At 39.6% G+C, this 16,430-nt stretch overlaps 1 protein-coding gene across 2 annotated transcripts in view; it reads left to right on the plus strand.

The window, feature by feature from the left end:
- The first annotated feature begins 323 nt into the window (after positions 1-323).
- The window catches only part of DMTF1 (cyclin D binding myb like transcription factor 1), a 29,750-nt gene continuing 13,643 nt past the window's right edge, over positions 324-16,430 (plus strand). The window contains exons 1-9 of one of the 2 annotated variants that reach the window (XM_053942838.1): positions 324-622; positions 7,887-8,003; positions 8,505-8,624; positions 9,555-9,649; positions 10,405-10,519; positions 12,672-12,748; positions 14,174-14,331; positions 15,133-15,165; positions 16,302-16,411. In XM_053942838.1, coding sequence (XP_053798813.1) covers positions 7,895-8,003; positions 8,505-8,624; positions 9,555-9,649; positions 10,405-10,519; positions 12,672-12,748; positions 14,174-14,331; positions 15,133-15,165; positions 16,302-16,411 — 817 coding nt within the window. In that variant the 5' untranslated portion in view covers positions 324-622; positions 7,887-7,894. Of the gene's footprint in view, positions 623-6,365; positions 6,447-7,886; positions 8,004-8,504; positions 8,625-9,554; positions 9,650-10,404; positions 10,520-12,671; positions 12,749-14,173; positions 14,332-15,132; positions 15,166-16,301; positions 16,412-16,430 lie in introns of those variants that run through there. The other variant, XM_053942837.1, reaches the window with a different exon arrangement.

Genomic DNA, 16,430 nt, shown 5'->3' on the forward strand with positions numbered 1-16,430 from the left:
ACCCACCTTTGAGATATTTATACACATTGAGATTCCCTTCCAGTCCTCTCCAGATTAAAAATGCCCACATTGCACAGTCTCTCCTCATGTGAGAGATGCTCCAGAGCCCTCATCATATGTGTGGCCATTGATTAGACATTGATTGACGTCCACTGATTAAACACTGGAATGGGCTGCCCAGAGAAGTAGTGGAGTCACCATCGCTGGAGGTGTTTAAGGAAGGTCTGGATGTGGCACAGCGTGCCATGGTCTGCTTGACAGGGTCGTATTCGGCTGTATGGTGGGCTCGATGGATGGCCTCCGAGGTCTTTCCCAACCTAATCAATTCCGTGTGGACGTCCAGGGGCTCCGTCCCCGGGGCCCCTCAGCGAGGCGGGGAAGGCGCCGTGCGCTTTGTGGCGCTGCCGGCGCTCCGGGCCCCGCTCCGTGCGCTTTGTGGCGCCAGGCGGGCGGGCGGAAGCGCCGGGCGGGCGGACGCGGGCCCTTCCGGCGGGCTCGCAGCGCCTCGCCCCGCCGCCGCCTCCGCCTCCCCCGCTCGCCGCCCGCCGCCGCCCGGCGCCTCCATCCTGGTACTTGGGAGTCTCCATCCTGGTTTCTCAAGTGCCCGGACCCAAAACAGGAAGTAAGTGCGCGGGGCCCTGCGGGATCGCAGGGCCGGGCGCTCCGGGCAGCGGCGGCGGCCGCGGGCGGAGGGGAGGGGACGGGGCGGGGAGCGGCCGTGTGCGGCCCCGCGGCTCGGCGCGCTCGGGCCGGGCTGCCGGCCGGGCGGGAAGGGCCGGGCGGGCAGCGGAGCCCGCGGTGGGGCCGTCCAGCGCCGCCGCCCGCCGAGGGCACGGGAAAATGGCGGCGGCCGCCCGGGGCCAAATGGCGGCGCTGGCGGCCGCGGGGCAGCGGGGCTGAGGCGGGCTCGGAGCCGCCGCCCCGGGGGCAGTGCCGGGGCAGGGGCACTGCCTCCCGCCGGCTGCTCGCCTGGGAGAGCCCTGGGCCGGCCCTGGGCCGTGGCTCCCCGCCTTCCCGAGGAGCTGCCGGCCCGCGGGAGCGCTGCGCGCAGCGAAATTGGGAAGCGGACAGACGGAGGGGCCCTGGAAATTACTAAACCCGGCTCCTTTGGGAGGACAGGGCCAGGGGAGGCCGGCCAGCGCGTTTGTTTTGTTTATTATGTTATATTATTTTTTAATTGTTGTTTTTTCTGGTCTTAACTCCCTCCCTCCATGCTTGGGTGTCTCTAATAAAGAGGCCCACCTGCAAGATCGCATTTGAATTTCTCCATTTCCTCTCGCTGGGTCTGCACTTGGGGTATCCTGAGCTTGTGGATTTTATCTGTTTTGTTTCATAATCTCTTTTTTTTCCCAGCGAGAGTCGAGAGTTGTGATTTGAGGTTGCTTAGGGCAAGTGGAGCCTGAAGTGTTCGACTCTGCCAAGATCAGGGGTTTCATCCTAGGGCGGTACCAGGACCTTCTGCACTAGAGCAATGCTCTGTTTTGCCAAAATAAAGGATTACAGTTGGAAAAGACTATTTTTTCCCGCATTTTTTTTCTTTTTTTTTTTTTTTTTTGGCCTCTTTGTTTTGCCCTTGGGGGCATGGTGAAGTGTATTACCCTTGTACCAGCTATATCTTCAGCTGACTGATAGTATTTGTATGTATTCATTCACAAAGAGTTACACTGTTCAGCCCCACCTGGCCATTGTTAGTTGAAGTAATCTAGAAAATGTTTTTTGTTTGCTGGTGCTGCTCTGGCTACAGATGTAAGTTGGCCTCTTGACAGCATAGTCAGAATTCCTTTGCAAAACCAGGAGATGCAGGTTTTGCATTGAGATGGAGCATCTCATTCTGGTTTTCATTTACATCATGTCACGTGATTATAATAATAAACAACTTCATGATGTTTTATGACTTACTGAAATGATTGAACATTAATTATAACTCCTTAAGGAGAATGCCCAGAACTACTGATTTTTGTCTTAACCACACAAAATTATAAAAAGTGGCTGTATAAGAGACAAAGATCTCTCTACTGTGTTTTGCATGTTCTCCTTTTCTGAGCATCGTTTCTGTGCTTATCTGTCCATCAGAAACCAAGAAAGACTTCTCTTTGCTTATCAGTCTTACAGTTAGGATAATTTTTCTTATTTTTCTTGCATGCTGAAATTCTACTCATAGTTTATAAAGGTGAAGAAGTTACTAAAATGCTTAGCATGCAACTAGATTTACATGAAGGGAAAAGAATTTTAGTACATATACTTGGGAAGATTTCTATCCATAGCCGTAACCTGGTGCCCAGTAGCCAGTTCCTGAAAAAGAAAACTCAAAACTTTCTATGTTTATTTCTTTTGAAAGAGCTAGGACATAGGTTTTATTTTGTTTTGTGTTGTTTTTTTTCCCCTGTGTGACATTTAAAGCATGCTCAGTGCTTTTCATTAAACTTTCAATGGACAGGCTAAAACTCATGGAGTTCTGCCAAATTTGGATCAATGCAGATGAGAACACTTTGTCCCATTGTGTCTCCCATATATTCTGCTTCATTGGTGGCCCACTTCTCTAAATACCACTGATGAGTAGGATGCAACTGTATCTACAGGACTGTATTCTCATGCTGATACAGATTAATAAATCCTTGTATGCCCCAGACTCAGGTCCCTGGGTCCTTGTGATTGGTGTCTGCCCAGTTTGGTTCCTTTTCATATCCATTGTTGGCAGCTGTTGGAGAAAATTTCTGTGTGGTGGAATTTTAAACTTGAGCAGAACTCGATTGGTCTGAAGTAAAGTTGGGGGAATTTTGTTGAATATGAGCATAACAACAGTGGCACTAGATGAATAATAAAAGCTCCTGATAACGTACTGGAAGTACTGACTTGGTGTGGAATACACTAAACATTCAGGCATCCTAAAATATGAGGTCCTGTAATGACTTTGTTTCCTTAGTGTTACTCTTGAACAAATGCCTCAAAATCCCAATGTGTTCCATGGGATTGTTCCAGTTAAATGCCACAGTAACTGGAATCCTCCCTTAATAATCTTCAGTTTTTGCTTTTTACAAGATTTAGTGAGACATACTTATTGCCCAATGCAGAGAATGCTGCCTTTAATTCAACTCATTATAGAAATTTTAAGATTTACAACACTCCACTGAAGACTAGATATAACATTCAGTTAATAACCAGGGGCAATGACAGAATTCTGTCTGCAGGAGTAAAAATATTGTTTCTTTGAAGTACTTAATTTTTACAGCCTACAGAATAATTGAGCCCATCTGCCTGATGAGGTTTATTTAGAATTAAAGGAAATTTGTATTAGGATATTATTTTTTTTTGGTGTAAAATCAGCTTTGTGAGGGTTTTTTTTCCTGCCATAATTCTGCTGCATGCTTCCCAGATAAATAAGAACAACTCTATTATGTGGCTTTAGTGGAAAACTTATATTGGAAATCTGTATTAAATGAGTCTTGTAGACAAAGTATTTTCCCACCTCTTTGGCTGCATGTTGAAACCTGTTTGAAATTGTAATACTGCTCTAAAAAGTGTTGAGTTTGGTAAATACACACAGAAATCCAACAAGGCAAAAATGCTTATTGAATTGACACTGATTTCTAAGATGATATTGTGAAAAATGTTTTTGTGATTTGTGTCAACTGGCAATGGAATCAGCAAATGCTTGTATCTGCTGTGTCAAAAGTGGACACGTTCCCTGGGATAACTACAAAGAATGGTTTTGAAATTTTCTGACCAAATAGCCAAATAAAACATCGAAAAAGAAAATAGAAGTAGTATAGTAGAGTCAAGAGATGAGGTGGCAAAAATGACTGATGCTTAGAATAAAATAGAGGAAGCTGTGGTAAAGCTAAGGGATATTGCAACAAAGCGACTAAATGCTTTTGTATAATGAAAAGCTTGATGCACTTGTACCAGACTAAAATTATTTAGCAGACATTGGTGAAGGGCCTCCCTCCAGACAAGCACGAGCAGGACAGGAAGCCAACAACCACCTGGAAAGATTATGAAATTGCTGATCCCAGCTTATTGATACTTGCTGATTCAGAGTAACACAAGCACACTGGAAAATGCTTTGTAGGCTTAAAAACGGTGTATTATACTTTGCTGAACTTGTACGTGGCGTGTGCTGTGAGTGGAGTGGTGACTCCCCGGCCACCCAATGCTGCTTGCTTCTTTCTTTAAAATAAAAGATGCAGAAATAAAATTCGGTTTGGCTATCAAAATTTTGTATCACAGTTTCATTATGGATTATGGCACCCACACTTTCAGTGCATGTCTCTGCAACACTGTTCTCTTCCCCAAAAGCTAACACCTTCCTTCAGAACATGAAATATTAGTGATGGATTGGCACCTCTGTAAAGAATGTGTCTGAATCGATGATTAAAGAAAAACCTTGGGTTGTTAATTTAAAATTCAAGTAAGTCTTTTGTTTAAAATAAAACTTGTTTGCATTTTCAAAAGCACACCTAGTGAACTTGTGAAAAGACGGTGATATTTTGGAGGTGATGAGACTACTCAGGTCCTATTTCTCACTAATTAATAAACCATGGCTGTCATTTACTTTGCATTTAGCCTTTGCAAGAGCAGATGTGTGGATGTGCAGGTGTGTGTAATGAGCAGAATTCATATGGCACATCCCAAAGCCTCTGCTGTGATCTGGCATTGTTTAGCACAGCTCTGGCTTCTGCGCTGTGATGGATCGAGGGCGTCCTGCAGGCACAGTGTCCCTGCAGCCAGGCTCAGGAGAAGGCATCAAAGGGTGTTGGCTCAGGCAGCAGCACTGGGCTTTGGCCCCTGAGCTCCCTGTGGATGTGTCACACCTGATGCATGTTCAGAGTACCTGGTAGCTACATCATTATTAAGGTGTGAAACAGTGAAGTTCGTAAGATCTGGGGATTGTTTCCTATTCACACGAAAGAACCACTACAGTTATTCCTGATTTTGGTCACTCATTTGTGTGACCAAATGAGTCAAATGGTGTCCCTGTCCTGGGATAAATGTAGCTTGAAAGAACCTGGTTGGTTGGTTTTTCTTGCAGTTTTCTTGTATTCGTATGGTCTAATGAATAAAAAGTAGTGTCCAAAATATGCATTTGACTTTGACTTCATTCCTCATGTTCTTTCTACTCAGTGTTCAGTTGTGATCCAAGGCCATATGCCTTAAAGTTGATGGGAATCAAGGATGTGGCTCTTTTTAAGTTTTTATCAAGGATTGGTCAAGGTTATTACCTTTACTCAGAAAACTTTGGATACGCTAAATCATGAGTATCTTACACAGAGCATCATTAATTTTTTTGGGAGAGCCTGCATTTACAGGTGGCATAAACCATTTTTGGGAAATCAGCAAGGAGTTATAAACCCATCCTCCATCCAGGAATTACATTGAGGAATGTTTCTTGGGAAGTCCCAGGTCCTTGAACAAAGTGCAGTGCCTGGTGTCTGGTGCTCTGCAATTCGGGGGAGCTTGAGCTGAGAGCTTTAGATGTGTGACTTGATCAGAGGAGTCAGTGGTGCTCTCAGACGTGCTGCCTCAGCCACTGTCTGGTAAATCCTGTTACAGCTCTGGATGGAAGTGCCAGGCTAGCAGCTGCTGATCCTGGGTATAGCTTCCTCCCCGTCTCTGGGAATGCCATATTTGGATGGATGGATCCCTTTTATGCTGTGTCCTGTTCCCTGCTAACTTGTAAACTAGCAAGGCAGGGAATGTAAAGGGGTTAATTACCCTGTGTTTTTTATTAGGTAGCCAAATCCTCTAAATATACAATTTTCATCAAGTCCTGAGTAACTGCTGAAACAATGACACAGCTTTGCTGTGCCTGTACTCAATTTTCATCAGTCTTCAAATAAAAAAGAAGGAATAGTCTGCTCTGTCTTCTGCTGTGGATGGTGCTATAGTTTCCACTGCTTTCAGAACAGCTGTAGGTGAAGTAAATGACTGTTGTAATGTGTCTTATAAATCTCATGTCTTTCAGGCCTCTAAAATTGTGAAAAATGGATGCTTTCAACTGATTGTAGAAAAATAAATGTTGTGACAACTAGTTGACATAAATTAAGGAAGAATCCTCCACCTCCTTTCCAGTAACTTTAAGGATTTTTACTACAGCAGTCCCTGTAGTAAAACTTACTTAGAAAGTACATACGAACATGAAAAAGAGAATCTGTTTATTTTGGCCCAGTTTCTTCACTCCCCAAAAGCTAAATTAATAACTTAAAAGTGGGTTGAAAAAGTTACAGTCTGCTAATTTAGCTGTAATGCTTTGGATGTCTTCCTTCATGTTTTAGCATTAAGGATGCCTCACTGGGTTCCTAAAATCAGTATTACAACCATGCAGCAAACAGCAGCTTCTAGTGAAGGAAAGAGCACAGGCTGTAAAACTCAGCAGCAGATGAATCCCAAGGAAGTTACTCCCTCCTACACTTGCATGTGGCAAGGAACTGCTGATGGTAGATGTGAAAGTAAGTTTGAGAATCCTCTGATTTAAAATGTCAGTGGTATCTGAAATTCTTTACATGTTCAGAAGGGTAATATCACTTCATTTGAGGAATCAGTCACTGTGTGTGCTTAAAGATGTGTCAAATCTTCAACAAGCTCAAGAGGCGAGAAGTAGTTTTTTAGGAAGACTGGCAGTAGTTTTATCTTTCTAGGATAACACTTCTCTTGGGGATCTTCAATACTGAAGAACACGTTTTCTGATTAAAAATTAAATAATCTCCTGCTGACACAATAATGTTAACATTATACAGGGAATTTGAAATCCAAGTTGTAAATTCCAGTTACATGTGGGTATATAGCTATCCCTGCCTAGTACATGGAAAATTTATAACGTATTTCTTTTTTCTAAAGCTATAGCCAGATACTTTTAACAGCATTCTGGCTTCAAAATAAAAGTTAAAAGTGATTTTTTTTGTGTTTGTTGACATATTAGTAAACATAGAAAAAGGACTGAGCAGTTAAAGGAGAAATAAATTCTATTTTCTTTTGACAAATCTCTGCCAAAGTCAAGAAAAGCAGGCTTAAAACTGATGAAATCTTTGTAAAGCTTCTGGATATTTTAGATGTTATTTCATTTAGCTTCTGCAGCAACAAAGGCTGCATCTCTTTGTATTTGGATAAAACTTTTTTGTGGGGTTTTGCTTTGTTTTATTTCTGAAATTCTGCTGGTGGTTTACATAGAACTTCTTGGAAACTTTGTGTTTCATTGCAGTACTTTTATAGTGGAAATTAAATTATGAGAGGCACTTTATATTGCCCTAATTCTGTGACTTCAATGTATATGGCTTATCTGGGATTGCTTATTCCCTCAGTTGCTTTTTGTACTGGTGATTGCTTGCTGTAATTTTCTGTTGCTTTTGTTGTTTAAATGCTGAAGAAAAAGTCCAAGTTTCACATTTAGTTATATGCATGGAAGGAGAATAAAACTTTGCAAGTTGGCAGTCTATAAATAGGGCAGCTGTGACTAATAGGACACTAGAAAAATATTTGTCAGTCTTGACTAGCTTTCAGTTCTATAATAGCAGAATTATTAAATTAACAGTGGAACAAATACTGGACAAAAATATCAAATGTGAAGAATTTAGAAATGATGAAAAAGTAATAGCCTAGGTTTGTGTTTGAAAAAAAAGAAATCACTAGATTGCAAATTCTCATAATAAGGAGTTTAGGTACTATTTTTAACTTTAAAGAAAGTTTCTTTAAAGCTATCTGGTTTTACCCTGTGCAATATATGTGTGCAGGAAAGTAAAGGTCGGTGAATGTCTGAAACTGTGGATTTGTCCTGTGAAAGAGCAGGCTCATTCCCTGTGGGAGTTGGTGCTGGTTGTGTGGGCTGTGGAATCAGCATTGTGGTCCAAGTGGAGTCCAGCTGCAGAAACATAATCTGTGTGTTGCTCTTTCAGGTTTGAGTATGAGCACAGTTGAAGAAGAGTCTGACACAGTGACAGTAGAAACCGTGAACTCTGTGACTTTGACTCAGGATACTGAAGGGAACCTAATTCTTCATTGCCCTCAAAATGGTATAGAATTGTATTACATAGTATTTTTTTTTCTTCTTTCTTTTGATTGGTCTGGCCGCCATACATCCCTGCCCACAAATTCTGTGAGCTACTCAGGTGCAGCTCACTGTACAAAAATTGTACTGCTTTGGTTTAAAGAATGATAAAGTGTTGAATTGGGTGTAAATCCCAAAGCTGTTTGTGTGTGCCCAACAAAGATACAGCTGCTGTGGTTTATTTCAGTTGAAATGGATTCTTAGAACCAAGCATGTACCCAAATTTCTGTAGACTGATCTGTGTTTGACAGACTGTGGATAGAATTTTCAAAGAAAATGCATGTTGAAGAAAGCATGGGGACTGCTGTTGCCCATAAGTTAGACCAGGTTCCTGGGCAGCAGCAAAGCACTGAACCAGCCTGTCACATTTGCTTCTACTATTTCCTTTGGTCAGCTTTTTAGGAGAACTCCGTCCAAGGCTCTACTTAGCTTACAGGAAGTAACCTGAGTGTGTTTTTGTTGTTAGAAGCTGATGAAGTAGACTCTGAAGACAGCTCTGAACCTCCACACAAGAGGCTTTGCTTATCAGAGGATGATCAAAGCCTTGATGATTCTACTCCATGCATTTCTGTTGTTGCCGTTCCAAGTAAGTTCTTTTATGTACTCCTGTAGCACGTATATCTGTTGGTAAAGGTTAAAAGTGGACTCTTGAATCACAGTAGAATATTCTGCATGGGGTTTTTTTCTTCCAATTTTTATTAATATACTTGGTTATCATATTTTTTCAGCCTTGTATAGTTTTGCAGCAATTAGTACTGGTAAAATAAGCCTGTGTTAAAGTAGTTTAGAGACCTGCAGGCACAGGTGCATTGAATAAAATTAAGGATAATGAAGGATATGTAAATTAGCAACTAAATACTCTCCTGCAAAGAGATTTGGAGTTTTTTAATGATCAGACAGTACAGTTAGTATTTCAGTGTTTTATAATATTGAGGTGTGTGTAAAAGAGATTGATGTAAAAGATATAGGATGAATACTGAATTAATTTTCCAGAAGTTGAATATTAGAAAGTTTAGTGTCATCTCCCAAAGGGAGACAAAACCAGATCTAGTTAAAATACAATTTGCAGTACCTGGAGTGTCTGTTTATTTGGTGGAACTCTGTAGAAATTCCTTAGAAATAAAGGCATTATCATATTGAAGTTGAAGGAGGACTGGGGAAAATGCATGCAGCCAAAAGATTTGAATGTTCTCCTTTAATTTGAAAATACTAGAGGTAGGGCTGGAAAAGAAATATTAATACAGTTTCAAATTTTTGCATCAAACACATTTTGTATATGTTTCACATTAAGTCATAGTTGTAGTCAAGCATAAAACTGAAGATTTCTAAATCCATATTTAAATTTTATGAAGAGAAGCAGTTGATAATAATTTTAGTGAATTTACTGTGTCAACAAATAAATCCAAGTAAGGCTCTTCAAAATTTTCACTTCAAAGGTAGCAATTTATAAAACTTGTAGCATGTGTGAAAAAATGGTTCAGGAGTTAAGTATGCAACTAACTTACCCATTCTGAAGTTTCAGAAAATGATCAGAGCTTTGAGGTGACCATGACTGCTACCACTGAGGTAGCTGAAGATGAGCTTAATGAAGGAACTGTTACCCAGATTCAGGTACTGTAAAACTTCAAAATGTACCTATTTGATGTATGCTTTTATTTAAATTGAAATGAAAAGGGAAACAAATATCAGAAATGCTTACTAAATGAATAAGACTCTTTGAAATTAATATATGTGAGCAGGGATCTTTTTTGTAAAAATGCTGGTCTGTAAAAGGACAATTGAATAATTTTATATATGAGAGAGGTTATTTGTAGTCTTAAGTTGCTGCCCAAAGAGCAATACTGGAAAGAGTAATAGAGGTAACCCTCCACTGGTAGTTATGTGCTCTGTTGTGATCTGCATAGAAGACAAGTTTATCTGTTATTTCTGTCATTCTTTGATTATAAATTAAGCTTTATAACAGGCTTAAATAGGCTTTGTCTCTTGTCACAAGTCCTAACAGTTACATGCAGTTTTCTTTGTGGGTATACTGTGTTTAAAAGTTCTAGATTGGAGGTGCTGGATATAGTCCTGTTCCCACCATAGCCAGTGAGACTCTTCTTACTTACTGTACATTAAACAAGATGAAGAATGTTACCTAATTAATTCTCACAACATCTGTGTATTAATATGCTAAATCTTACTCAGGTGTTTTAACAAAGGTGATAGTTCCAATGCCATATCTAAGGCATGACACTTTTGAACATTCAGCAAGGTGACAAGGTGTGCTGATTTCATTTTCCTTCAAACTATGTCTCCGTGTTAATTGCAAAGTGATATAATCAACTGAATATCTGACTCTATAATTTCATATTGGTCTTTTCAAGATTCTTCAGAATGAACAGTTGGATGAAATCTCCCCAATGGGCAATGAGGAAGTATCAGCTGTTAGCCAAGCGTGGTTCACAACCAAAGAGGATAAGGATTCTCTAACCAATAAAGGTGGGGTATTTCGAATGCAGTTCTCCCATGCTGTAGAGATGTAAACTATTCCAAATGTCTCAGAACGTTTTGCAAGTTGCATAAAGTAGTCTCTGGTCTGGCTTTTTGGAAATGGGCCACGCCTGCAGTGGTGAAAGTAGTGGCCACAGTAGAGAAGGGCTGTGAATGCTGTGTGTCAGCCCAGATTGGGCAGAGAATTGTGTTTGCCTGGTCAGGGGGTGGGAAGCTGCAGCAGAAGTGGGGGACACCAAGAAGAAAAACAATCCTTGCTCAGGTTAATAGAGTTGCTTCAGAGGAAGAGGGCTCCTGCAGACCAGGACCTAATGAAATAATCTCTACTACTCCTAAAAATTCCACCCCACTGGGCATTCCTCCCTTTCTAAATATATCTGTGCAATCATACAGTAGTTGCTGAACTCAAGAGATTTTGTCTTTTCTTTCCTGCCCACAGGGGAAGTGGCTTTCTAAACCTAGAGAAAAAAGTTAGTGTCAAATGAAGATATATTGTATCTCTGGTTTCCTCAGCCCCTCTACTGTTTTTCTTACTTTGACTTTTACTTCTTCTAGGGGAATTTTTTTTTTTTCTTCAGTCAGTTCAAAGCAGCCCCCTCTTTTTGTTAGAAACCTTTAGGAAGAGACATAGAATTGTCAGCTGGTCAATGGAGGTCACTCAGTCTAGTGATTCCAGTTAAGAGGTTAATAACTTGAGGAAGATATTCCTAGTAAAATATGCCAAGAAAAATATTTGAGAATCTCCACTGTCTGAACTTTTCTTGTAAGCTCTGTGGTTTGTCACAGCAGTGAAGGAATGCCAGTGTGTGTCTTCTTTTACAGTAGCTCAGAGTTTGGCATGTGTTGCCTGAGCTCATCACTTTATAGCAGTCTCCACCTAATAATGCTTTCTTCCCAGAACTGTGGGCAGGTTCTGATAATCTTGACTATGAATATGCAAACATGTAAAGTGCAAAATATATGTCCTTTCCTAAAATAGTTTGCTATTAAAGGTTATTCCGTGTAAAGAGTAGCAGTGTCCCATTAAGTCAGGTCAGAGGCTTGGATCTGTGTGAATCACAGTTACTGGAATACATTATTTTTCTGTCTCTGTAACTGTGGAAGAAGAGATTGAAGCTATGGGACACAGGCAAAGAGTACTCTCTCACCAGTTCCAATGGAATTAGTAATAATGCCTGTACTTTTCATTATAATTGGATTTGAGTAGACAGTCTCTTTGGTGTGTTCTGTCTCTCAGCTCTGGTAATTAGCAGGCTGAGAAGGAAGTACCCTGATTTTCCTGAGCAGAGGTGGGCAGATAGCCAGCACACACCAATATGTAAACTGGGTCACACCAGCATAAGCTCAATTAAAAGTATGGTAGGACCATAAGAGGAAAAAAGGATAATTTAAAGTAGGAATGTTTTAATGTTTTATTAAAAGACTTCAGGTTTGAAATTTTCTCTCTGAATAAAGTTGGTTGCATCTGCTTTTAAAGCTTAGCTGGCATTGTAGTTACTAAAGACATAGGCAGAGAGGAAACATGGTTTCTATTGGCTTGCCACTTTTATTTGGGGAACTAAAAAGACCCACCACAAGGTTTTATGTTGGCTGTGACCCCTGAGCATTACTCCCAATGCAAAAAGGAGGAGAGAAATGGGGACCAGCTTGTCAAAAAGAGGCTTAATGGAGCATTTACCTCTATAAAAAGCACTCACAGTAGGTGGCACTGCTCTCATGTTCAGCAGTGTTAAGGTATGCAAGAGAGCCCCACCTTGTTGCCAATTCCAGGTGATCTTCTGAGTCGTATTTTAAGTTCCAGCTTCTGGAATCATTTTGAGTACATGGATATTTCAGCTGTCAGTTTAAAGACAGAAATTTTCTAGTTGCAGCTGAAGAGAAAGGCTGAAAATGTGACTTAGCAGCACATGGAGGAGTTCATATTCTGTTTTTAAAAATGGGATGTTTTTGAAGAGGGGTCTGACTCACGTTATTTAAATATTAGTTGAATGCTACTATCAGTTATGAAATAACATCTGTTTAAAATTAATGCTAGGTATATTTTAGTAGCTAAAATTATTCTTTTCCTTGTTAATTCCAGTATGGGTCATGTTTTCAGATACTTCTTGCTTCAGTAATTAGTTGTCATTTCTATTTTCAGGCCATAAATGGAAGCAAGGGATGTGGTCAAAGGAAGAAATTGACATTTTGATGAGTAACATTGAGCGTTATTTAAAGGTATGTTTAGAGTATGTTCCCTGCTCATTGATGTGGTGATGCAGTTCCTGTAAGAAACCAAATTTCTTTAGTACTTCCCAGAATACTCAGTAAGTGATTTGGATTGGTTTCTTTTAGGAATGGTCATCACCCATTTGAAATACATAAGAAAATTTTATTCATAGACAGGATTTAAGTACTACTGAATGTAACATTGCTTTTAATTTTTGTGCTGGATATAGGCTGTTTGGAGCATTCTGACATGACATTTCACATGGTTAAATCTCTTTCTCTGACTATACCTTGAGGACTCATAGAACTTTTGTTAAAGATGTAAAAAATTGCATTAGCAGTTTCCTTACTAAGCACTGAATACAACTTCCCAGACATCCTTGGTGCCAGGGCTGTGATTGTGTACTATACTAGCAGGATGCCTGTGTCTGCTTTCTTCCCCTTAAATTACTGGGATCAGAGTTCAGTGTAAATGGGCATGTGGTGAACATGCTGATGGTGATAATTGCCCATAAATTATATTTGTGGTAGGCTTGCAGCTGAGACTATTTGAGCTGAACCCTTACAACTGAGAATATATAGCCTCAATATTACAGTTTCACCATCCTTCACCTGTGGTTTAAAAAAAAGCCCTGAATTTAGTGTTCACTTGAATAAAAATCCACAGTATTAGTTGAAGAGTGTGTCTGCCCACACATATATTAGAGGTTTTGCCACAAAATCATTCATGGGTAATGCTGTGTTTTAAATCTAGTGAAGCATTTTTAAGCTAGCTAAATAACTTTTCTGAGTTACTGATAAATCATTTGATTCATTCTGTTCCCATTTATCTGCTTTCTTGTACTACTTTGAATAACTGAAATATAGTGATTCTTAGTTTAAGCTGGAGTTAAGCTTTACTGTTATACTTCATTGCAGTATTTTTGTATTGAATTTATTTGAGTTTCCATCAGAACAAGAAGAATAGTTTAATTGAAAGAAATCGCTTTTGCGTAAGGAATATCTATAATTATGTAATAAATCAATATCGCACTGTTTGACAGCCTTCCCTTGTATGGCCTCAGACTAATTCCACCACAATACATATTCCATGATGTTCTATATGACGGTTCAAGTTTTGATCTTAAAATATACATTGGACAGATTTTTTTTTTTTTTTTAATGTGGATAGGTGTTAGAATTTCTGTGTCTTCCTGGACTCCAATGTAAAAAAACCAAAACAACAAAACCTAGTGTTCAAGGGTTTGTATTTGAGGGAGCTAATCCATAAATACTCCATTTTACTTTTGGACTGTAGTATTTGTGATACACAGAAAGCTGCATAATGGCTTCAGTTCTTGTGTTCTACTTCTTGATTCTTAGGAGACTTTATCTAAGGTGTTCTGTTTGTGGTTTTTGTTTTTGTTTGTTTTTTTTTTAAATGCTTTGTTCTAGGCCCGTGGAATAAAAGATGCCACTGAAATTATATTTGAAATGTCAAAAGATGAAAGAAAAGATTTCTACAGGACAATAGCTTGGGGTCTGAATCGGCCTCTCTTTGCTGTCTATAGAAGAGTTCTTCGCATGTATGATGACAGAAACCATGTTGGAAAGTATGAAACCCTCTAATGCTGCATGGTTTTATTGGTATGAGTAGGGTCATGTATTTATGCTGGACATGTTCTATGTGAGACAGAAAATTTTAGCCAAACAGACCTAGATTTTGCTAATATGTCACGTCTGCTCAATTCTGATAGATCATCCTTGGCAATAGTTGTGTTCAGTTGATGGTATTCAATGGCAGCTTTAAAGAACAGACAAGCAAAAAGCCCAAAACAAAGGTGAATAACAGATCCTGATATGATGACAGGACTTGGACACAAGGATGGATCTCCTGAGATGTAACTTTTTCTAGAGCTGTGACTGGAAGTAATTGATGCCTTGCTTGACATTTTTTAAAGCATTGATCGGGTGCTATGCAGAAAGGATATTATATTTTAGTTTTTCAAGGCAGTTGAAAATTAACATTATCTTCTCAGTGCTGATACACTTTTTTGATGGAGAGTCAGCTTTATGGTGATGGTGAATTGGGGCAGTAAGGAAGAAGCTGTTTATTTGAAAGACTAATGCAGAAAATTCTAATTCTGTTCATAGTAGTAAGCTCACGAAGAATGAGGAAATTTTTTGACAAATGAGAGGAATCTTATACCAGTTAACCTTAGAAATGCACTAATGTGGAAATGACATTTGTTCCTCACATTCTTTTGAAGTATTCAGTCAGATTGTGTCTTACAGCTGAAATTCCTTAATCTCTTGTTCTAGCGAAATGTGTGCTGTGTCATTAGTAAAATAATAATATTTATGCTGTATGCTTTCTGTTTAACATAATGTCTTTTTATTTACCTGTTGCTTAGGTACACTCCTGAGGAAATTGAAAAGCTTAAAGAGTAAGTTATCTTATGAACAAGGTCATTCTTCCTTGTTTATATTTAGTAGCTTGATCCATTTTTAAGGGTTTCCTTATATGAAATCACTGAAGAGTTACAAATAAATTTGACTGCTCCTACATTACCCAAAAGTAGTGGTTACTATCTAAAGAAAAATGAAACTACATTTGAATTCTTTAATTTTTTTTTTTCTAATGTGTGTTCAGGCCCTGACAATATGCAACTAAGTTCTAAAGCAAGGCTTCTGTTGTAACTAGGAAACTTTCAGATTTTTACAAGCACAGTCAAGATTTGTGGTTATGAGAAATAGAAGTTCCTTTTCTGTACAAAATTTGAGCAAAGGTTATTCCTAAAGGAAATGGCAGGTCAAGAGTAGGATCTCCCCTAGGAAGTATTACAGATACATAAATTATCAGTACAGCTCAAAAAGCCTAATTTTGAGTGTGAACCTGGTAGATCAAGGAGATGGGGCTGCAGACTTTATCCCCTCCTGCACATTTCCATGCTCGAGCAGCTGGAAGAAACTGTTGGACTGAAGGAAGGAAGGGAGTATATTGCATTGCATTGATGGATCTGTTTGGATCAATTGAGCTGGTTTGTGTCATTCACAAGGTGCCCATGGTTCCAGATGTGTCAGAACTACTTATGGATCAACATTTTAAGCAACCTGCTGTCATGTGAAGGAGGAAGATGATTGCTAAAATGATGAATGTGATTATGCAGTCTTTTGCTTAATTTAAATTGTAGGATGCCTGGATTTTCATTGGGCATTACTGAAATTTCTCAAGTGCTCTCTACACCACCTGAAAATCATTGAGGAACCTGTATAGAATGGAAATCAGCTGTTTATCTAAACATTCATATTGTGTTTAACACACTCATTAAGCCTCACAATCTTCCTGCAAGACAGATACTATGCATTTTATATGTATCTTGTGGCTCAGCTGGTCCAAAAGGCTTCTAGAAACACACAGGAAAAAGTAGCAGAAAATACTAATTGTAAAGTAGCAAAGTGATTTCTCCATTCTCTCTTTAAGCCTGTCAACTGCACATTCATCCTGTTTTTATTAGAGAATATTTGGTATTTTGGTAATTTCCTAACTGGATATAGTGCTAATGAGCACATTTCTCTTTAGGCTGAGAGTAAAGCATGGTAATGATTGGGCCACAATAGGAGCTGCCCTGGGGAGAAGTGCTTCATCTGTAAAGGATCGATGTAGACTGATGAAGGATACCTGCAACACAGGTGAGGTAAATGCTTGTGT

Source organism: Vidua chalybeata, chromosome 5 (assembly GCF_026979565.1).
Source record: "Vidua chalybeata isolate OUT-0048 chromosome 5, bVidCha1 merged haplotype, whole genome shotgun sequence".
NCBI classification, from domain to species: Eukaryota; Metazoa; Chordata; class Aves; order Passeriformes; family Viduidae; genus Vidua; species Vidua chalybeata.